General features: G+C 39.0%; 1 protein-coding gene across 1 annotated transcript in view; it reads right to left on the bottom strand.

Annotated features, from left to right (window-relative positions):
- LOC308371373 (metabotropic glutamate receptor 4-like) overlaps positions 1–24433 on the bottom strand; it is a 175990-nt gene that overhangs the window by 31546 nt on the left and 120011 nt on the right. Inside the window, exons 4-7 of the mRNA XM_080846240.1 lie at positions 19698–19833; positions 18081–18235; positions 17498–17638; positions 337–537 (exon numbers count right to left, since the gene is read on the bottom strand). Of these exons, the coding sequence (XP_080702366.1) occupies positions 337–537; positions 17498–17638; positions 18081–18235; positions 19698–19833 (633 nt within the window). The remainder of the gene's footprint in view (positions 1–336; positions 538–17497; positions 17639–18080; positions 18236–19697; positions 19834–24433) is intronic.

Here is a 24433-nt window from a genome sequence, read left to right as displayed (position 1 = left end):
AATAAACACTTTAATTGTCATTATTTTAGCCTCTGAAACGGTATTTTAGCAATTAATAACAGCAATAGTAATAATTTCTGACAGTGTGGTCTTATGCCCGGTACTACACAATTGCTTTGCCATGCTGTTTTTGCTTCAGTGACTTACTAGCGCCTCATGAGGTACAAAGTGGTATTAAGACCAAGGCTTTAGCTGGTTATCATGCTAATTTCGTAGATATCTGGTCAAAACTGTTGATTTCTTCACATTCTGATGCTATTTCTAGTTAATATTTGAATGTTTTAAACTAAAAGTTTATTTATAGCACCTTTAGGCTTTCAAGCCCTTAGGACTCACCAGAGATGTTGATGTTGCGGATATATTTCAGGAGTAGAGTGCCATTGATAGGGTCCATTTTGGTGCACAGTCCCACTTTTCCAGGGCACAGGTCCTGGTGCATGTTGTGAAGCGCATGTGCCGTGGCATACACTGCATCGATCACAAATTGGACTTTCCCCTCCTGCTCATACAAGGAATCCTTCCCAATCCTTTCCTCATCTGCAGGGAAGTAAAACAAACAAACAATGTAATTGACTGCAAATAAACAATAGAGGTAAGCTCCTTGACAGTAGAGTCAAATCCAGTAGCATGTGAACAGACAAAATATCACTGGAATGTCTGTACTATGTAATATTTAACTGATGCCTCTGTGAACACCATACACAGTCTGAATTGTTACTTCACAAACAAATGTTTGGTTTGGCACATTTTTATATGGACTAGATGTCTGTGTTTTTAATATAGCATTAGCTATATATTAGTTAACTAAACCAGTGTACATTCACCAGGCCGTGAAATAATAACAAACGTATAGGCAGCACACAGCACAGTATTCACTTGCATTTACCCAGAAATTAAATTAGGGCACTAAACGTCTGTCACTATTACCACTATCCTATGATTTTGCCTCAGCATGTGGTCCATTTAGATGAAAACACCCCAGCCACTTCCATATAAAAAAATATGCTTATAAATGTAATTTATCATGTCACGAAACCAGTTTTGCTCCACCTTAAGGAACTAAGCTATCCCTTGCTCTATGACATCAAATATATAGTGTAGACATAGAGCTAGAATTACATAGAAATTAAATCAGGTTAGATTTGGCTCATCTAATTGAATTGTCTGAGGGCAAGATGTAGGTTACAACCACAATGATAATAACCAGTGGGATGGAATGAAATGCAAGCTTTTAAAAGTTCACCCTCAGTGCAAAGTTGGGTGGGCAATTTCACTGAAGCTTTTTAAAGCTGCCACATTGCACATGTGCCTGCCATTTTTGCAAGTTATTTTCATTCTCAAACTATGGGCCAGTATATTAGATAGTTGGCATGTATATGTTAGGTTAGCTTCATAGAGGGATAGAGGCATGATTAAAGTTATGACTCGAGTCTTGAGTGTGTTTAGTGTTTTATACAGTCATTCCCCCAAGAGACACTTTTATAGGTTTCTTCGATCACATGAAGGACCACCTGTGCTAGTAAAAAGTAAATCTTCACATGGCCCTGGCAAATCACTCTTTAATCAAATATATCCATTTTTGGGACCTGGGCCTTTCACAGTGGGGCTCGTACAGATCCAAAAGACTTCTCTGTGAGGTTTGTTCCCCCACTTAATGTCATAACACTGGGTTTTGTAATTACTCTGTAATTACTCTGTAATTACTCTGTAATTACTCTGTAAGACATGCACTTTGGTGAGTTATTACAAAATGTCTAGTGCTACTACATTTTCATCACAAAATATTTAAACACCTTACAAAATGTGGAAGGAACTATTACATCTAAATAACAAGCTGTTCATCACAAAATGCACGTGTTCTTACAAAATGCAGCATCGTTACATAATGTGTGTGATCCATTCACAGGAGTACAATTGCCTCTATCAGAGGTGTTGTTAAATCGTAATGAGAGCTATGCTTCCATTACACCAAAGGTGTGCAGCGTGTTATGACAGTACATAAGGTACGTTATCTCATGATAATGTCACCCTATCCACATAAGTAAGGGATAATGCACAGCCAACTGCCAAGACCAACCTGCTTGACATAACATGACATCCCCTTCTTTGTCTCTGGTTTCTTGTTTTGGAGATTATTTATTTGATTTTGCCATACAGTAACCTTTCAGCATGTTAAATGTTGATAAATGTTATAATTGTAAGAAATGTTAAAATTGAATTGAATTCCAAGAAATGGTTCTAATACATTATTACTCAAATCCCAGATATGAAATTGTACCAAAATATCAAACACAACCACGGTGCTAAGTATACAGATTAAGCTGGTGTAACCAAAGGCATATGATTTATAAATGCATGTATGTACATCAAAGCAGATGTCAGAACTCCCAGAGTTTCGAACTGGGATTACTTTAGGGTGTTCAAAAGAAAATAAACACTAATATCTCCTAGCCATTTCAAAATGAGTAGATTTTCTGCATGCAACTTAACTTGACATTGAGTGTGTTATCACAAATAACATTGTGGCAGTGATCCAATAACATCTCAGCTTATATACAGTTTACATTTAAGGTGAGAGAAACTTTCAACCAATTGAATGATGTGTCCTAACTAACTGTTCTATGATTAACAGTGAAAAAACACTATTGATAGTGTAAACAGTAGTCAGTAAAAGTGCAATCATTCCTTTTGAGATCACATTTTCGTTTCATGTACATATTGCAAAAAAACAGCAAATGTTAAAATGCTTTTGGAAAAAGTGTGGAGAATCTTCTGAAGAGACATATTTTAAATAGAATTGTCAATTCTGGGGCCCGCTGTGTGGGTTCCTATTCAGGTCAATACAAGCTCCATGGGAATAGGCTAACATGCAATGTCTGATTTGTATTTTGTTCTATTAGACAGCAATAACCTCAAAATGAGGACTAATTAGTGGCAGAAAACCAAACACCCCTAAAGTTACTACTCCCTTTGTGAATTCACCTTTCGTTAACTTTATTGGAGGCTGCCACATACAATTAGCTTGAAGGAAAATGTTAAAACTGCTGTGGAGGAATAAATCGATTCTAATTTCTTAAGTCCCACGTTCTCACTTGGACATGTCTTGAGATAGTTGAAACTTTTGTTAACAGTCTTCCTTAAATATGTCCACCTTTAAGAGAGATCTCAAATACATATTCATGTAATCATATGCTTTCATGTTAAAGATGTGGTCCAGTACTTTTACAAGATAAAGAGCAGGATGAAATGGGAAGGCATGCAAACACATGGGCAAGAAAGAAGAAGAGGAGAAGATTAGCGAGAGAGAAAGACAGAGAGAGAGTGAAAGAGAGATGAGAGAGAGAGAGAGAGAGATGGGAGAGAGAGAGAGAGAGATGGGAGAGAAAGACAGAGATAGAGGGAAACAAAAGAGTAAGAGTAAGAGAGACAGAGTAAGAGAGACAAGAGAGAAAGAGACAGAGATAGCGCAAGATTAATTATCTTGCTGAAGTTGATATAATCATTGGTGACAGGTGTATGCTTATTACTGCTGAGATGGTTCTAGTTGGTCTTATAACATCTTAATTGCTCAGCGAAGGCTTCAATTAACTCCTTGCCCCATCACCCATAAATGCTGGCCAGATGTCAAAGGCTCTGATAGGGAGACTATATGTCATCATTAGATGAAATCAACTGTAAAGGGTTCCTCCTCTGCCAAACTTAATTTTGGTCTCTGAGGTTGGTTGCATTTCTAACACGTAACAACTGATCTGGTGCCAACTGAATCGGCAGAATCAGAGATTCAAACTATTATGATGTAATAAAATAGAAAACAAAATCTTACTTTTTGTTGGTTATTTACCAAATTATATTTGATTCATTTATACATTGTTCTTGAGAATGGTGGATCATTTTTGCCTACCTGCATAACCTACAAATATCCTGTCTGAAAAATATTGTGTGTTGACTTTAATAAGCTGTCAATTTTCATAACTGAGCGGTCAGTCACACACTTTGCTGACATCTGTAATCATTAAATTCATCATGTTTTAGACATAAACGGCACAGAGACTAGACATGGTTGCCCGAGATATAAAACATTTAAGGAAATTGGTAAACTGCCTTGCACAACTTTAACGCGGCAAGAGTGCACCCTTGAAAGCTTTGTGCGTGGTATGGAATTACAAAAATGGCTTAGCCCAGTAATGACATAAGTGCTTGGTCCTTGTGTGCAGACTCTGCACGTTCCAACAGACAATGGATTTTATGGGCCCAAGAAGTGTATGTACCAACATAACATACTTACACCTCAGAATCAATACATAATTATAACATTGCAAATCTGAAAAAAAAAAATGATACAACGAAGATTCAATAAAGTTTTATGTCTGTTTAATTATTCTACTGAAACATCATCATACATGTGTGGATTTAGCTGTTTTGTAAACTCCAACATCCTGGAAGTGTTGTTGCATTAACCTTGGTATTGATACAATTACAACAAGAAATAGAAAATACAAGTTAAATGCTGAAAAGAAATGCTACCACAACGCAAGAATTAAAAAATGTGATAAGCACGATTAATATTATCTTAAAATATCGTAATAACCATGTAAACAAGTGTTGAAAGAGTTGATATGTTGTTTGTGTGTAAATGTTTGAGTAATTATGTATATATCTTTCACCTATCTCAATATATTTGTTTGTATACCTCTACCGATGCATAATTTTTTAAGACAACACCTCTGGTCCTGAACCACAAGCTGCTTGCAAAACAAATGTCCAATGCCTCACTTTCAGTTTGCCTTTCAACCACAGTATATCTCTGCTTGCCAAGGCTCACCAAAGGCAAAGTCACATCCTGACAAGCCATGCATCTTTAAAAACGTGAAATAAAGAACCCAGGCTATAGCAGTGTAATTGTATGCCACAAGCACTTCGGATGGACACACAAATATTGTCACCGTGTGACTGCAGCCAGAGGGCAGCAGGGGTGCCTGGGAGGGGAAGCCGGAGTGATATCTCTCCTGCATGCCACTGTGTCTCATCCTCAAGTCAGAGCACGCCCACGCAGTCCCTTGGCAAGCTCCTCGCCTAAAGAGAAATCTATTCAGATTAAGGGCAGCCTTGCCATTGGGGTAGCCTACCTTGGATGCAGAAAATGTTGGAGGCATAAGCTATGACAGAGGGTCCAATGGTTCTGGCACCTATATCTTACTTCAAGTTTCATTTCAAAGTCAAAAGGCCAAATTAAACTACCGTTACATGAGTGGTCACTTTTAGGGCATTCTTATTAAATCTGCACATCATAGTGGTTGTAAAGTGTTGCTGTCTTTTTTGTTGGTTATATTATTACAATTGTTGAGTCCATCATATGCTTTTATGTTGAAGGGGTGTGGTCCAGGACTTTCACAAGCTGAAGATGAGGATAAAATTAAGCATTCAAACACATGGGCTGAGAAGAAGAGAAGTAGAGAGAGATGAAAGAGCGAGAGAAAGACAGGGATAGAGAGGAGAGAGAGAAAGACAGAGAGAGCAACGAGAAAGAGAAAGACAGAGCGAGACAGACAAGGGAGGAAAGAGACAGAGATAAATTATCTTGCTGAAGTTGATATAATCATTGGTGACATGTGTATGTTTATTACTGCTGAGATGGTTCTAGTTGGTCGTATAACATCTTAATTGCTCATTGAAGGCATCAATTAACTCCTTGCCCCATCACCCATAAATGCTGGCCAGATGTCAAAGGCTCTGATAAGGAGACTATATGTCATCATTAGATGAAATCAACTGTAAAGGGTCCCTCCTCTGCCAAACTTAATTTTGGTCTCTGGTGTTGGTTGCATATTTAACACATAACAACATAACTGGCGCTTAATAATGACCTTGATACTGTGAGTCAGAAGACTGAAAGATAAGGGACCCTAAAGGGCACATGGGATGGGATGATAAGTGCTGCTTTGTTCAAGGACACTTACCTTGGTTTGGGAGGCATGAGGCAGACACCAGTGCATTTTGTGAAAATATTAAATTGCCAAATTGTGACTGTGAAATAACGAAATATTTAGTTTTGAACTAACAACAGCCCAGAACAGGTCAAACCTCCACAGCAGCTCCACACATTTCTGTAGGGACGAGCAGTACTAATGCATATGTGCAGGCTCTCTGCGACGTATGTCACCTTCATCACATCAGTGTCCACTACAGTCATCAAAATCTATTTGATGTGGAGTAAAAAAATAAATTGATATTTGTTGGCACTGATCTTATTTCTGAAATGACTTGCCTATGCTCCTTCTCTCCAAATCTTACAATAATCTGTTTTGCCACGGCCTACAGTTACGCTAGGCTTTATTATAATGGGGAAATGAAAACTCAGTGGTTCAAAATGAGTATGATAAACTACAAAAAAAAAATCTTACCTTGGTGCCTTACTTGGTTTATGCCCTTTATCAAATGTTATTTGATAAATGTATACATTGTACTTATGAATGGTGGCTTAATTTTGCTGAACTGCATAACATACATGTATCCCTTCCTTAAAATATTGTCTTGACTGGCAATTCCATGACTGTGCAGTCAGTGTTTCTCTCCTGCACATTTCTAGGACACACTTTGCTGACATCTGTTATCGATAAATTCATCATGTTTCAGATTTAAACTACACAGAGATTAGACATGGTTATCTGAGTGTGAAAAGGCAGCCCCTCCTTTTCCCTAACGCACCTGACACCACCCGCGACATTTAAACTGAACGCTACTTCTCTGCCACACGGAAACACGCACACACGCATCCATACACAACCCGGTTACTTTGGAATGTTGCACGGTGCCGGCAACCGTGTATCCATTCCAACACAGCACGATCATATTTCACAAATCGCTCTGTTACTCACCCAGTTACCATGCACCATCATAGCGATCAGCTTGGTACCAGTTGTATCCGCTCCATAACTCATTTCACGCTGTTAATCCATACATTGTCGCACCACACCAACAAGCATTGACATCACACACACTTCCTGGTCCCGCAAACTTTCCGTCCCCCAAGAAACCTGAGCTCTGGACAATTGCATGATTAAATGCTGAGATAATTGTGTAATTGGGATGGGGGAAAGGGAATGATTTGTGCAGGGGTAATGTCATTGTGTATCATGTTTACTTGTATGTAAACGGACTGTTTAGTACCCTATTGTAGATGGTATGTTCCAATGAAGATAATTGGAAGGCTTTATTTAAGCTCAAGATTTTCTCACTTCTGGGTGGGAGTCTGGAGAGCAGGTAGACTGAAAAGCAAGTAGAAGTGATTTTGATTGTGAAGGAGAATTGTGCATTAGTAATTGGTTTTTGTTTGTTAGTTTGTCTGTTTAGAGTGTGTTTGCTGGCGTTTTGTCACTGCACTGTTTTGTCATCATTGTTTTTGCACTGTAAATAAATTCTCACTTAAGTTCACTGGATATCACCTTGTTTTGCCGTGTTCTTCACACCCTCACCCAAGACCTCTGGAAGTCCTAGGGCCACCATCCTGGTGTGGGAGTTAGCGCGAGGCGCAATCTTTTCACACTGAGATTTTAAAATGTTCATGAAATTGCTAAACTGCGCCTTATTGCACAACTTAACTGAAACTCTTACGTTTTGAATCAGACACACCAAAACGAGGCACCTCCTTGGCACCCTTGCAAGCTTTGCTTGTTGTATGGAATATGGCCTAAAATAAGTGCTTGGTCCTGGCTTGCAGACTTTCGGAAGTTCCAACAGGCGGTGCATCAATGAAATTGATGGGCTCAAGAAGTGTATATATACCATCATAACAAACCACCACTTCAGAATCAATAAATAATTAAATGATAGTCATGAAAGTCTGAAAATAGACAATGAATATTCAATGAAGTCTCATGTCTGTTTAATTATTATACTGAAACATCATTACTTCTGATGTGTGGATTTAGCTGTTTTGTAAAATCCAGTGTTGTTGCATAAACCTTGGTAGTGATGAAATTCCAACAAGTAATAGATGATTAATGATAAAAAAGCTAAAAAGCAAAGGCTCCACAACACAAAAAAAAATCTAAATTTGATATGCATGATGAACATTAGTTTAACTGGTCTTAATAACCATGCAAACAAGAGTTGGAAGAGAATGTGTTGATAATATTGTGTGTGTGTGTGTAAATGTTTGAATAACTATGTATGTTTCTGTCACCTGTCTTACTATTCGTGTTAGTATATCTGTTGATGCTAAACCACAAGCTGCTTGCAAAACAAATGTCCACTGCCTCACTTTCAGTTTGCCTTTCAACCACAGTATATCTCTGCTTGCTAAGGCTCACCAAAGGCAAAGAAACATCCTGACAAGCCATGCATCTTTAAAAACGTGAAATAAAGAACCCAGGCTATAGCAGTGTAATTGTGTGCCACAAGCACTTCGGATGGACACACAAATATTGTCACCGTGTGACTGCAGCCAGAGGGCAGCAGGGGTGCCTGGGAGGGGAGGCCGGAGTGATATCTCTCCTGCATGCCACTGTGTCTCATCCTCAAGTCAGAGCACGCCCACGCAGTCCCTTGGCAAGCTTCTCGCCAAAAGAGAAATCTATTCAGATTAAGGGCAGCCTTGCCATTGGGGTAACTTGGATGCAGAAAACGTTGAAGGCATAACCTCTGACAGAGGGTGTAATGGTTCTGGCACCTATATCTTACTGCAAGTTTCATACTAATGTCAAAAGGCCAAATAAACTTGCTTTATGTGTGTGGTCACCTTTTGGGCACTCATATTAATTCCACATAATAGTGGTTGTAAAGTGTTGCTGTCTTATAGATCATTCTGCTTCACACTGCTGAACATATATGGTAATGGTACTATATAGAAATGGTACAGAAAACATTACTGCTAATCAAGTCAGCATAAGCTCCTCAGAAAACAATCATTCAATCAACCAATGTTGATCACCTGTATCAGAGCTGTGTCATTATGTTACTTTTGTGTTTAATGCAATTAAACTGATTACGGCTTCCTCTGAATTCAACACTGTGTTGTGAAATGGTTTTTTTCATATGCAGACTGTACATAAAGATTTTTTCAAAGAAAAGAATGAAGGGAAAATCATATTCATGTTCTCCTCCGGCATGGAATCAATGGTAAAGAGTAATTTCTTTTTGACATATTGAGGGATTTAGAGGGGCCGAATACTATCTCACACAACTTCTCAGGGCTGTCGTCCTGTATGCAGAGTTGATTATGTCTCTTTACACAAATACTATATTAGGTCTACCTTTGCTGCCAAAAGCTAGTGGAATTGCTAAATTGACTATTCCGCTGAAGAAAGAGGTTGAGTATGATTGCATTTCTTGGTGAACAAAATGCTCTTGATAATCCACAGTAGCCTGCTATGAGAGGACATTTGTCCCTTTGTGATGCCCTGATTACCAAGACATTATTTACAGTTACGGTACATTTTTAAATTATCTTTATCATTTACCTACTAGAATAATTTCAACACAACACATTTTACCCAGTGATGGTCTATGGTTAAGCATCTGTATCTCAATTGGGCTGAAGCTGACACGCAATAACAAGACGACTAAGAAGTCAATGTAGTGCAATTTATCTCACTTTCACTTGTCATGCTATGTAAAAGGGTCCTTCTGTTATAATTTCTCATTTCATGAGGATACTTGCATGTCCCCAGACTACCTGATTCATCAGACTGCAAAACTGAACCTCTCCTGAGAAATGAAGTGGCGGTGGTAAGATAGTGTATGCACAAGATCATGATACCGGTACACAGTCTCAGAAGTTGGTTTGTCCTGTTTTGGAAGAGTAAGTAAACGAACTACAGAAACTTCAATGTAATCTACAAAATAAAATAATTAGTAGAGAAATGCCCTTGTGTGCAATAAGTCCTTTAAGATCTCTATTCTGTACAAGTGTGCATCTTCAATGGCCTCACGATTCAACTTGATCATGATTCATGGGCTAACGATTCTATTATAAAACGAGTCTCCATGCATCCTGTCATGTTTGTTCTTCATAAATACAAGCACTCAGATTTTAACTCTATTTTCCTTTTAAACATTTAATTTCGAAGAGCTATTTAAACAAGTAACATTATAATGATTCACATTACCTGTCAGCCTGTCTCCAAACAAGATTACACAGTAGTAGGCCTATGTCTAAATACTAAATATGCTGTAGACTACTGGAATACCACTTCAATACTAATTAAATTGTTTTCCCTTTTAAACTAATTCTGCCTTTATAACAAAAAATTACATAAAAGTAGCTGGCTGTCATCAATACAAATATGAGTATCTTATTTCTTATTCTCATTAAATAGGTAATTTATTGTAGGTAACTAGTTGGTCTTAACCTAAGCTTACTGATAGTGATGTATAGCAAAGCTCAACTTAGAAGGTTTGGAGCAAGCATGCACGTCAAAGAAAATAGCTTCTTTTAGCCACTGAGAGGCTCGTAAATGTTATTACGAGGGTCTGACAACATGGGAGGGGTCCCTGCAGAGACGCATCTGCGTCTGTTTACCTCAAGAACTGAAAGGAAACTGTAGAAAATAACTGTTGTACAGTCTGTGTTTTACCTTTCAGTCCTTCTGGTCTCTGAAGTAGCACCCCATGCAGTGCCCTTAGTCAATTATCAGAGGCAGGGGCTCTCTTTTGAGTGCCCACTGCAGCACCACATGGTAGACCAGTTGACTACTTTTGATCATTTTTCTCCCTTTTTTGTCCCAGCAAATCTAAAAATAGGGTTTGTAACTTGAAGTCCTGCGCTGTACTATACAGAGCCAATCACATTGTTGGAAACAGCTCAACTGGCCCCACCTGAACATTATTTTTATTTCCACCATAACCAGAGCAATAGAGTTGCAGAATTTTGTGCATCCGCAGTGAGCAAGTCAACACCTTATTTGAGCAGTTGGGGAAAATGTTTTTTTGCTGTTTATGTCGGATGTGTTTGTTTGACCATAATACGTGAAGTTACAGATCTCTCCCCATTTATTTGGATAGGAGCCGGGGGCATTACCAAGATGGCTGCAGAGTGGCGAGGCTTTGCTACTACCTTTGCCACTGATCCATCCTCTCATCCCTGAGCTGAGATCCTCATACAACATATTCTTTCATCTTTCCATTAACGCCAAATCCCCTCAGATATTGAACAGTAGCTGTCCCAATTCAAAGACAGCGTCAATGTTCTAACTCCAATTGATTTATTATTGAATTGAATTGAGATTCAAATACTGGTTTCTCAGAATCGCCCTACTTACGTCAAACTATATCACCGGTAACTCTCAGAAAACATGCAGAAGATGCTTAGAGTTCTTTTTAAAACAACCTGCAACATTTCTCTGTGGAAATGTGAGAATGTCTTCTTCCACATGCTCCCATCTCCATATGCTCCAATCAATATCCATCACAAAGCCTTCCTAGATACAGAGACAGGTCTTGTCACACATTTGCTCTCTGCCTCTTTGATCTTCAGGCACACATGAAGACCCCCAAGGACCCCCAAGAAGTTCCTTCATGTCTTCTGCTCTCCACAAAAAAAAAACAGCTGACTGGTTGGCGTACTGCCCATGCAGTGAGAAATTCCAATTGAGTTTGGGTTGTATTTTGACAACAAGCAGATCCAAAATTCAGATTCAACCGTTGGGAGATCTGAGGGAATGGAATAGGGAATGCAAGTAGTGTGTAGACATTCAGTCACTTAATGAGAAAGTAATGCATGATTTCCACTAATAGTAATGTTATATATAAAACATTATGTTCAACTTTGGAGATTTTCTCCAATAAAACAAATTCATTGTTCATTGGCTATGTGTATAGTGTTTAACACCCACGCCAAAAAGAGAGATGGATTGAGTAAAATAACGTTTCCTCGCTGATGACCCAAACACTCTAATTAGACTTTGCTCTGAAAGACATTTAACAACTTTGGCCCTCAGCTCCTTTTGATCTATAGACTTGTGCTTATTTCTAAAAACGTAATTACCTTCCCAAGGGCTAATGGAGCTCATTAACCGAATGCTTGAGTGCCACTGGTCAGGGTCATGTTTCCTAAACTTCCAATTTGACACAACTAATGAGAGAAGCCCAGGTTTTTGTTTTCAATTCTTTTTGCAATAACTATGAGGCACTTGTACAAAACATCATACGCAACATTAAACATGGCACTTAAATTCCATTCCATCAAAAGTCTCTTGTTACTGGCTGATGACGGTGACCTTCTTTAACAGGAAGGAGAGAGGTCATTGATTGTAGATTTGGGTTTTATGTTAATGTTTATGGACATTCAAGGAAATTCAAACAAAGCATGAGCTGTGACTTTCACAAACCTGCCATCCTTTAACATTTTTCTGTTTCTATTTTTCTATTTGAACAAATAGCACCACAACAATGCACTTCGCTCACAATGTACATTTCAGGTACTCTCAAAATAAAAATGAAATGTCCTCTGCCATAACAAAAAAAAAACACAACACACTCCCATTTTGATGCTCTTTGGCTGCTCTCAACAGAACTGTTTTCTGAGAATTCTAAAGCAGCAAGTTAAAGCACTGAGTAAACCTCACACACAAATTTGTGGCACAATAGCATCAAATTGAGCGATTGACTTGAATGTGAACTAGATATCCACATAGAGATGATTATCTATATTGTATCTGTTCAATCAATACAATTATCTATCTGTACGTATCTGTAAACAGGCTTTTTGTCTCGCTAGATCCTGCATATATGCCTCCTCCTACATGCAAGTATTTCCCTGAGTGATAGGTGGGATCAGTCAGCTTGGTGAGTGAATCAGTAGGGTGACAAAAGAATATGGCGATCACTTTAAAAAAAGTGTAGTAAATGAAACGACTCCTTAATTAAATCTAAGTCCTATGTTGCAAACAGAACATATTGTAGCGAGACTGGCTGTCTTTGGCTTAAAAGTTTTTTTCTCGAAGCTTGACAAACAGGAAACACACATAGGAAAACTAAAAACTCAATGGAACAACCAGAGGCCAGGTCAACATTCACACTGACGGACACATCAGAGGTAGAAAGATAATGCTAAACTAACATAATGCATAAAACAGCATAAACACAGACGAAATTATACCAATTACACACGCTAACATCAGACATAACACACACATTCTGGGGTGTCAAACATACGGCCCGTGGGCCGGATCCGGCACACCAGAGGGTCCAGCTCAGCCCGCCGGATGACATTGCTAAGTAGGATAATTACCAAAAAGACATAAATTGCATTTCTATAAAAGCAGCTGCTTTTTAAGTTGAAGATGACTTTGTGGGAGACAGCTGTCAAGTGGTGCCGTTGCTCATTCCCCTCATATAAGAAATGTGCAAATGACTGGAGTTACTGCTGACAGACATGAGTCGCTACAGAGACAAAATTACGGAATTGTTGCGGGAGTTTGAGCAGCCGTTTCAGGTCTTTGGTAAGCATGTGACCGAGTTTGCAGTTTTTTTCTCAGCATTTACAGTTAAGGCTGAGGATCTGCACATCGACATACAGCTTAGAGATAATTGACTTACATCAGGATTTAAAGGACAAATTTGCCTCGTCGGACTTGGACACATTTTTAAATGTAAATGATAAACTGAAGCACAGTATTGGTGAAATTGCACTTGTTTTTCTTAATACATTTCAAGTGTTGGGAATCATAATGTCTCCTGACAATATGGAGGTTTATGAGTACAAGCATAGAGAAATGTTGTCGTTCTGTATGCGTTATTATGGTATGATTTTACTGGTCTGGCCCACTTGAGATCAAAGTGGGCAGTATGTGGCCCCTTAACTAAAATGAGTTTGACACCCCTGTACTAGACACAAAAGGGATATTGAACCTAAATGCTTAAACAACAAAACATTGTCCAATGCCCAAGGCTTCCTGGGAAACCCCCCAGCATGCCATAACATGAATAGATTTGAAGAAAGATAATGGCTGATGCACAGGCATGTCAATCATGGAGCTGACTTTCTTACTTTGAATAATAACGAGCAACTTAAGGTAGAAGAAATATCTAACAATTTGCCCAAATGTTGGTTTTGGTCAATAGTTTAATTCAGTGATGGCTCTATTTGTTATTTTAGTGATCTTAAGGGCGAGCTGCAGTTCTGATTTAGTAGAGCACTTTTCAGCTCTTGACACTCACATGAAGCACTGTTTGTCACAAGCTACGTAGAAACAAGCTCATCAAAATGTCACATTGTGCCTCTGTATGTGGACTGGCAGAGGAATTGGGCATTTGGATGATTTTGTGACGGATTAGTCTTGAACACCACTGTCTGCAGTAAGAGTTTGGATTCATTTGCTGGGGAAGCTCATGCATGGGTAGGTTGTCTTTGCCAATAACCTGTTGTCACAATATGGCCAACAACCTTCTTTAGTTTTCTATTTGCCAACTGTCAAATACCAAATTCCTGACATTTATCATTCCTAAACTGTGAAAATGTTGACAAAGGTCACACTACATCATAATTGACGTTTTGTATGAATATGCATGTACTAGAGTTGTTGTTGTTTCTATTACACTAATATTAAATTACATATACTACTAATATTTTATATGAGAACATTTAATTACTCCATCCCTCCAGGGACAGAATTGACCTAGGATTTGCCATACGTACGTTTACAGCTCTGAGTAAAACCTCTTTTCCACACACATATCTCTGAAGGCAAAACATCCAATTTTGTTGTTTTTTTGTGTGTGATGTGAACATTTAAATAGGTAATTTTTCTGACCAAAACCACATAAAGGGAAAACATGGCTATTTTCATAATAAAATAATGATACAAATCTCATCATGTAATAACAAAGATATATTTTATATTACTGACTTATTACTGGGATTTTGTGTCTGTAGTTGCTAATTTTATTCAAATAGTCCATTTCATAATAGCCCACAGTCTTTCAGAAGCTATCTTACAAATGTTTTGCAGACCTTTAACATCAAATCCATGCCCATTCATATTCCACATTCATAACAGTGTTTACACATTGTTATTTAAAGTTGGCCTGAATATAAAGTTAGACAACTGTTTCTTACTAAATGTATCAACATTCTGTGACTATTTGCCATCAGACGGTTATACGGGGCATGTGAATCAAACTGACAAGTAGGTGACGGTGTTTTCTGAAGGGCCAGACAACAACATAAATAACGTAAATGCCTATTGTAAACTTTGTAAACTTCTGTGATGCTGAAGTGCAGTGGCACTCTTGGTTCAAGCTTCTTGTCATTACCTTCAAAGGAAACCATAGCTAAAAACACATTTGTACATTAAGCATTGTGATTGAATATATCCAGTATTTCCCTAATCTCTTCAGTCTTCAAAGCAATGGAATTATTAAAGCCAAAGAAAAACAATAATGGCGTTTCTTGAAGTCAGCCTTCAACAATGATTAAGTTCTGATATTTTAACATTAGGAACTGAAACGAATATGACCTCTACTGAATTGTAGGGTAAGACTTTTGTTGAACTTTCTGTTTGACCACACGTATGATATACCTGGTGGGGAACAGGTATTTCAGGAAAAAGAGGCCATATCTCCATCTCTGTTTCTGCCTGTTCATGGTCAGGAACACAACATGGCCATTAACTGCCTTTTGTATTTGCTCTAATTAACAAGGTGAATAGAGAGATAACAAGTAATCACCTGTAATTAGCCCAGAAATACCATTGAGTTTCCTAATGATTTCCCACTGTACTGTGCGATTAATGCACAAAATTAGCCAGCTAATTAATTTTGCTGTAGTGACACAATGGAAGTGTTAATAAGAGCAACCACACGGTTCAAACTCAGTAAGTAGAGGTTGTCATTTACCAGTGTTGACTGACAGCAAGTCTACTTGCATAGAGAAATGTGTGTTTTGTCTATTTTACTTCCAAGGGGACAAACAGCAGCTGCTCAAATTAGTAACTATTGCTGGGAATGAAGATTTTCATTCCGTCTATTTTACAGCATCAGTAAAATGCCAATACTGCTTATTTACATTGCTTAATTAAATGTCCTTTGTCAAATCTATTATGCTGTTCCAAGCAACATATTTATGTTTTAGCTGGATACTCTGGATAAACCATTTTAAGGCCCAATCCCATTTCTCATCTCTACCCCTACCCTTACCCCTACCCCTTCGCCTTCGCTTTTTCAAACGGAGCGGTAGCGGAAGGGGTTGAAACGCTAGCCCTTCGAATTGGGATAGCACTTCAACAATTACGTACGTCATCAGTACGAAGCGTCAGCTGTTACGTTACCGGAGAGCGACAGCTGTCACTCACCAGATATAAACAAACATGGCGCCTGCAGCTGTTATTTACACAATGCAACATTTCATCAAACAAGTTTTAAAATCATGAATTACAAAGAAAATACTTTCATTTGTGTGATGCTTTCCCTGCTGTTTCCGACATTTTTAAATGGACTCGCGCGATGTTTGTTCTTTAATGATCACGGGTTCTAAATGCATTGAGGGAAATCAGTCTACCCCTCCGTTTGAAGTGTGCCCTCGGAAAATCTTCGTTTGGAGCGGTAGAAAGCGCTTCCCCTTCCCCTACCCCTCTGTCTTAACGTGAATTGGGACAGCCCTACCCCTCCACATGAACGCGCAAAACGGAGGGGAAGGGGAAAGACGAAGGGGTAGCGGGAGAAATGGGATTCAGCCTAAGTGTTTGATTACACTGCCATTAATATCAAAAAGGAGAAATGTAAATGTGAACGTGAGAATACACGGCAAACATGTTTGAGTAAATCTGATCGTATCTGAGAGGAAAGCAGGGGAATATATGCCACTGCACAGCTGGAGTCTGTAAGGTCCCAGTCTTCACTGGAGCAGTGAGGGCATGGCGGCACTTTAATCATTCTTACGGAGCATCAGTCCTCTAGAGAAATCTTATGAACACACACATTTTCTCAAAACACACGTACGCACACATACACCCACACCCACACCCACAATCTTACACACACACCACACACACACGCACACACGCACACACGCACACATGCACACACACTCAAACACACACAAACACAGATTGAAATGTGTAGTTGTGGGGAGTATATCAGGCAGCTGGCCAAACTGGTTGGTCAGCCTCGGATCAAAGCGGCTATGTGGCCGCCTGCTGTAGCTACGGGGCGTGTTTGCTTGTCACAGTCATCTGTAATGAATGCATGGGGCCTCAGCCTCCATCCCTATGGAAGGCCTGATCTGATGTGACCCACTGTGTAAGAAGTGTGGGAGAGATAGTGTTCAGCACTGGTTAGCTGCAAGATTAAAGAGGCTTGGTGAACGTATGAATAATCACTTGGCAGTTTGAAAACGGAGCACTGTGTTACCAGAGATCATAGAACTGCGGGCCAAATCTGTCACACTGGATTTGGCAACTCTCTCAGGCTTGCCTGTGTGTTTTCCTTTCTCCTCCAACCTCTTTTTGTGCAACGCTGCAGAGTGGTGTTTTGCCAAAGGGAAAGAAAAGGGATTTCTTACTTGTGCACTTTTTTATTCCCGAGCCTTTCTTCAAGGGATGTCGGCTGAGTTTGCAATTGAAATTGTTTTCCCAAAACTCGGCAAACCAGATATTTCTCCTGTTGTTCTCCAGTGTTCGGCTGATGAAGTAGCGATCAAATCCTGAGGAGGTCAATGAGAGCCTTGTCACTGAAACGCTTCCCCCCAAACAGCATCAAGACTGTCCATTACGTGACATTAACAAATAATCAATTGCGGTTATCTAAGTCATTTTTAACAAATACAGTACTTTTTCTTCACCTTACTTCACAATTTGAACATGGCTGAACCAGGGCCGATATCTGATTATTGAGACCCACTGTTTCTGCTCATTGGGTTCATTTTAAACTGCATCCCTCACTGAGCAGAATCAATACACCCAGTGACACTATTGTCAATATGTTTTTGAACAAAAGCTCATGACAGTTTATTCTCAAAGTGCACAGTGCACAGTGCATTGGAAAAGGAGTAAATACACTTTTTGCTAGGTCTTTGACCGTTACTTCATGTAGCAGTGACAGTCTGAAACCTACTATAAGGAGGACCGTTCGCTCTTTTTCCATACCTCTTATGGACTGGCGTTTTGGGAGGATGGTGATGGCACCCTCTGCAACTCTCTCTTGGTGCTCCACAGGGGAGATCTTTGACCCCCAGCTGTCTGATCCCACCCACAAGAAGTGGCCGATCTTATTCTCTTGCTCTGCAGCTTGCAGCAGTCGTCTGAAACAAGATCACAAGCAAAATTAACAAAAAAGACCTGTGCAGCTACTGCTGGACCAAAATAACCATCAGATGATTCAAGTTACAAGTTTTCTGTTTGCTTTGTTTGTTCCAGAGGTTTGACCACAGGGAAGGTTCAGCCTGTAGTGAAATATGGGTTTTTGCTAGATCTACATGCAAGTTGCGCACATCGTGAAGTGAATGCTTAAAACCCATTCTAACATTATACTGTGTTGCTTTCTCCATTAGAGCAGGTTGCATAAAACATGATGGATCACAAGACTAATGGGACTGCCATTTGGGAAAATATGCCTTGTAAGCTAATGATTCTACCATATTTCTGCTATAGGTCATCAGAGCCACCCTTTTGAGCCACCCACCCTTTTGAATGTGCACTAGATCCTTTCAAAGAGACAGTTATAGGGACCATTTTTCAAAGTCAGTCTCCACCCCAAATGTTAGAATGCAGAATGTCCATCTGAAAACCTTTCTGAAGGGATTCATCTGCACAGAGTATTGGAGGTTTGTGTTCTGCAGTATCTCGTTCATTAAAGGTGTGATGGTGAGAATTTTAGGGCCCTATTAGACATCATGTCTCCATCACATAACCAGTTACTACACTGCCTGGGACTTCTTCTGCACACTGCCTGGCTGACAAAACAGGACTCTGAATTAATGTTCATATTTCCCCACATGCTACTGCCAAGCACCATAGTCTGAGTCCATCACTAGGAGAAGCACAACTTTTTATATAATAATAATAAACTTGATTTATATAGCGCCTTTCATGCAAAAGAACGCAGCTGAAAGTGCTTAACAGTAAATAAATTACGTGCACAAAGAAATTACATGCACAGTGGTCCACATAAAAATAAACATCAAATAAACATAAAAACTAGGATAAAGTGCATAAAAAGAAATAATTAAAATAATTAAAATTAACATAAAAACAGTGATAAAGATACAAATATATTTATAGACATATATCCTCTAATGTTCTCAGAAAGGTTAAATTACACTAGAAAAGATTTCTGTAACATGCTTGTCTGCCATACCCAAGCACAATGTTTGGTGTCCTACTTCCTCCTACTTCCAAGTATTTTTTCAATTAAGCTATTTTAACTTATTCCAAATAAGCTTGCCATTCCAGAGGTCTGGGTATAGGTTTGCTCTTTGTTGCCATGTGCAGTTCTAACTACTAATGTAATATGAATCCCTTTTATCTTGAAAAGAAAGCAGACTCACCTACAAATCATTTAATATCCATTCTGAAATTGTGCTCTTGGCACACAGAGACATGGGAGTTTTACTTAGAATGTTACTAGTATCCCTTGAAAAGGGTCAAAATATTGCTCAACATCACACCTGCACCTTTCTTATTCTGACAAGTGAATGGTAACGTCTTCCTGGTATTTTGTTATACACATAACCCAAGCATGCTCTCAACATTTTACCATCTCACCTTATGTCATCCTCATTGGCAAAGAGAATCACTACTCTCGCGTTAGGGTTGTCTGAGATTCGCTGGATGATCTTCACAAACTCTCCTTGCTTTGGCTCTCTTGGGATTTTAACAGACTGTGAGATGCACACACTCCCTGTAAAGAGACCAGAGGAAATGAAAATAGATCAAGAGGAGAAGAGAATGATGTCATAACATTCATAATATCGCTCATCATACAACAGTTATGTCCGGTTGAATGATTTATTCATTTCTGATGGGACAAGAGGCATTCCATGAGTGTGAATATCCGGGCACAACGGCACTGAACAATCCATTCATTGAAAGAGAGCATAATGGCAGGAAACGATTTTATAACGTTACATTTGTACATTTTTTGATTACGGAAAGGGAACCAATAGAGTAGGGGAAATGTAAAGACAGGCACAATGTTTCTGACTCAATTTGGTCGCACGGCTTGATTACCCGCGGCACTCAGCCTCCGGCCGAATCACAGCCGTGGGGATATCCTTTACCAACTCCACTTGCACTCGTGTCATATTGCTTAAACATTGGTAAAAATCAGACTGTGACAGTAAAACATATACATTGATATGGTAGCATGTCAATTTATGAATTGAATATTCAGCCTGGAGAAAAAGTGAAATTCTTCACTGACTGCATTGGATGGGCTTCGTTTTAGTCCCTGTTTAAGAACAAGCCTGAGCAGCTTGGCCTTCTCCAGAGTCTCTTACTTCAATTGGAAAGGCTTAAAGCTGCCTGCAGAGAAGCCATTTGTATTTGGCTCTCTTGTAATTGCCCAACAGGGGACCAGGCACAATCTGTGACTACCAAAGCAAATGTGATTTAAAATATGTTAATATGGAAAATGTGACTTGGAGGGACTTCCATAAATGCATTCCGTATTAGGGGCTAGAAAAATTGAAAATGAACATTAAAATGAACTGAAAGACATTCCGCTACAGTAAAGTTCAATTTATTAGGAAAAATGTCCTAATCCTGTGAAAATTAGAGGCCAAGCCAATATACTTAGACATTTATTTCTGGCTTGCCAGCAGCATGTGTAAGATACCCATACCAAGCAGCAAATCCATCTATCTAATCCTAGGCCGTGTCCAAGGAACATTGACAGAACTGGTGTTCTTTAACATAGAGAGTAGATATGAAAAAGGATAGCCAAAGAAGCATTAAATGGTTTAAAATTGATCACCCACTGTCATTCTCTGAAAGAGAAATGTAATCAGGCCTCTTTTTAAAGCGAGGTGCATTGTAACCCCCAGATCTATGACACATAAGAAGAACTGTACATTTAGCCTATGTAAATACCAAATGTTAATGCCAAAGTACAAATAAAACATTACAGATTACAGTGTTGTGATTGAATTGTCTTTTTTTCACAAATTAACTTCAGATATGAATCAATCGTGTACAATTACAAGCTATTATTAATAGCTTGTGGTGGTTTTACATAATCAAATGAAATGAAATTAATTTGTGGAAATGGCCAGAGCGTGGAGATAACTAGATGTGTGATTAAATTTGGCAGCATATGCACTGCATACAATTCTGACCAAAAAGAACGGACTCAGACACACGGACCTGATTCTATTTGAAGTGCTATTCATGGTAACAATGACTGGGGGAATCAACATATATCTTAGAAACACATCGAAATGTGCATGAAAATCTGTTATAAAAGAATGACAATGAACTAAAGAAGGAAAAACCCAGCAAACCCATATCCAGCCACTCGTTTCACTGATCCAGTACATTCTAACAAACATGTCCAGTCCTGCTGAGCTACATTGAGATGTCCTTCTTCAACTGACATTGTTGTCATGTTAATTATCCCAATATTATGAGTGGCTTTGATCATTGCTGACTGTATCTTTTGATCATATGTATCAGAGTTATTAGACTACTGTGCCTTTCCTTTAACACTATATTATACAATAGAACAGATAATAAATGCATGAGTGCATGTATCATGATGTAAACATAAAAGGTCACAATTGTTGTGAATCCTTTACCAAAAATATGAACCAATAACTTGTGGAATAAATGTAAATATTTACATACAATGTTGTATTTTTTCATGAACTTACCATTTTTACCATAATTTACCTAAATGTATACTGTGAGCCACTAACTTCAATAGACAGAGGTCATGACTTGATTCAAGCATAGGGACACCTGTGGAGACCAGGGGGATGTGAATCAAAGGACGGCTGTTAATGACTTTTACCGTGACCAGGTGTTAGTGCCTCCCTCCAAGAGATGAGAGCTCTCGCCGCTTGGCCTGCCTGCTGGACTGAGGCTTTGCATAAACAGAGCTCCCATGTTAATGCCAGTACCAAAGGACATTAAAATGTGGACAAACCACATCTCTTACCATTTTACTAAAGTGAGTATTGGCTCCATGTCTTTTTTTGTAGGTATCATCCCCCTATATACAGTACTCATAGGTCACTCACAATTTCTGCAGCAGAAATCACTGCACTTAGTATCAGAGTTGGTCCTGAGGAGACTTTGGGTGGGGTTTTACTGCAGCTGGGTGGGGTTTCCCTGCAGCTGCATGGTCATGGTCTTACCTCTGTTGCACTAGCTGCCTCAAACTTTTTTCACAATCTAGGTCAAATGTAACTTCAGAGCAGACATTTCCTACACTGAGGATGGATCTTAACATCAGGGGCTCTACCCCAGTGAGATAAATGGTCCCTGGTGTGAGAGGTTGGGAAAGTTTTAGGTTTGGGGGAAGCTCTATGTGGCATGTAGAGGGGTTTAGGGGAAATACATGTATGTCTACCTCTAAATGTGTGAGCTACCATTCCAAATGTAAGAGTGCTTTGTGCTAGCATGTCACTGTAACATCTAATTTACAATGCTTCTAAAACGTAATATTCTCCGCAAATGTTGTTTGTGCCAGAATGGCCCCCAAGATATACTGTGCTGTGGAAATGGGTTATGCTAAGTGCCTAGGGGTCAAGTTAAGGCCTCTTGCCATAGAATGGCCTAGTTAAAGCTAAGTGTCATCTTTTCCTGAAGCCTTGGTTTGCCGGATCTCACCTTCAGAAAAGAACATCAAATCTTCTGTTCCATTGTTTTCCGAATGTATAACTGCTGTGTGAAACTGTTTGATGTATGATTTACACCCTTCCACTGATTTCTGCTCTCCTCTCCCTCCAACACCTGCTTCACCCCGGCTCCAAACAAAGCAGTATGAGAAATTAAGTCAATGCGACACTAGCATCACGTGATTAACAAGTACTGTTAACCTGAAAATCGATGTAGCTGCTCGATAACTATAATACTCCAGCAATCTACGCAACCCCTACCTTACACCAATAATTGGCCTATGGTAAACTGACAACCAAGTTTATAAAGTGAAGGTTTCTGTCTCTGTCTCTGTCTCTGTCTCTCTCAGTTCAATTAAGTTCAAATAGACTTGCTTTATTGACATGACCGTAAGAAACTGTATTTCCATGCACACTTGGGGAAAAAACACAGAGGCCTACATATAGGCTAGCTTAGAAAGGTAAAAACTATTTTTGTTTCAAACAAAACTAAATAGTTTTATCTATCGTCACAGTTGTAATCTTAATATCTAGGTTGATTTACCTCTCCCATTCACCATTGCTGTTCTCCATTCTAAAAACAGAAAAGCCCCAGGCAAACCTGACTTAGCCTGAATGTTTTTTTTTCAGAGCAAGTGGTTTAATAAAGCTGGCAGATTGACTCTGTCCAAAAAAAATTACTCTGTACTCTAATTACTCTGTACATTTTTCTTGTCTTGGGTGCAAGGTGTTTACGAGGAATTAACAGGAAGTTGTATGGGAGAGTAATCGCCAAAATTAAAATTAGCTGGCATTCAAGACGTAGTCGTAAAACTTAACTGAAAGGACTGGCATTTGTTTATGAGTGTAACTGCTGAAGACTATGTGAAGGAGTGACTTGCTTGCTGTGGTTATTTCTGTGGCTGTGCAGGTGCTACTGCCAAGGCAAAGTTGCGTTCCTAATTGTCACTTCCGGGGCTGGATCGTGCCTTCTCTGGGCTACCTCTTTGGCCAATCAGGGCTAAATGGTGCTTGAGGCGGTGTCAGGGTGAAAGCCAGGGGTGAGCGGAGTTAGGTAAGAGAGGTTCAGCACTATCAAACGTACACCTAATTAAATAACCTTAACTTATAATAAAACATGGAGAATCGTTGTAGCACCCTCTGCTTAATATTTGGGCTAATAAAAATAAAATAATTTAAAAGGCAAGAGAGACTGGGTGAAATAGGTGACGTTTACCAGGGTGGCATGTTATGGGTGGGTTTTAGGACAATCATGCAGATAGTAGAGGGGCAAATGTTTTTTTTTATTGCATCGAAATTTCACCTGACAAATTACACCTGGTCATATTATATTGCCAATGAGAACGCACTGTAATTTTTATTTTTTTACATTAGGTCAAAACGGTTATTGTTATTTATTCAAATTCTGTTGCTATTTATAGTTCAGTTTTAAAGTTTTAAAATAATAGTTATTCATAAAGCACCGTTAACGTTAAATAAAACAATATTTTCTGAAAGGTTTTATCGAATTATTTAAAAGTTGCTGCTGCTGAGAACGTTTGTCTTGCTAAAATTAGCATGCTGGCTAAGTCACTTCGGTTTGGTGAACTTGTAATACACCATAATGAGTACTGATTTAAAGCTCATTTGAATTTGATTTACATTGAACTTGAAAACTTACCT

The sequence above is a fragment of the Sprattus sprattus genome (genome assembly GCF_963457725.1).
Source record: "Sprattus sprattus genome assembly, chromosome: 10".
NCBI lineage: Eukaryota > Metazoa > Chordata > Actinopteri > Clupeiformes > Clupeidae > Sprattus > Sprattus sprattus.
Note: the sequence above shows the minus strand (reverse complement) of the source record. Positions and strands in the feature narration are given on the sequence as shown.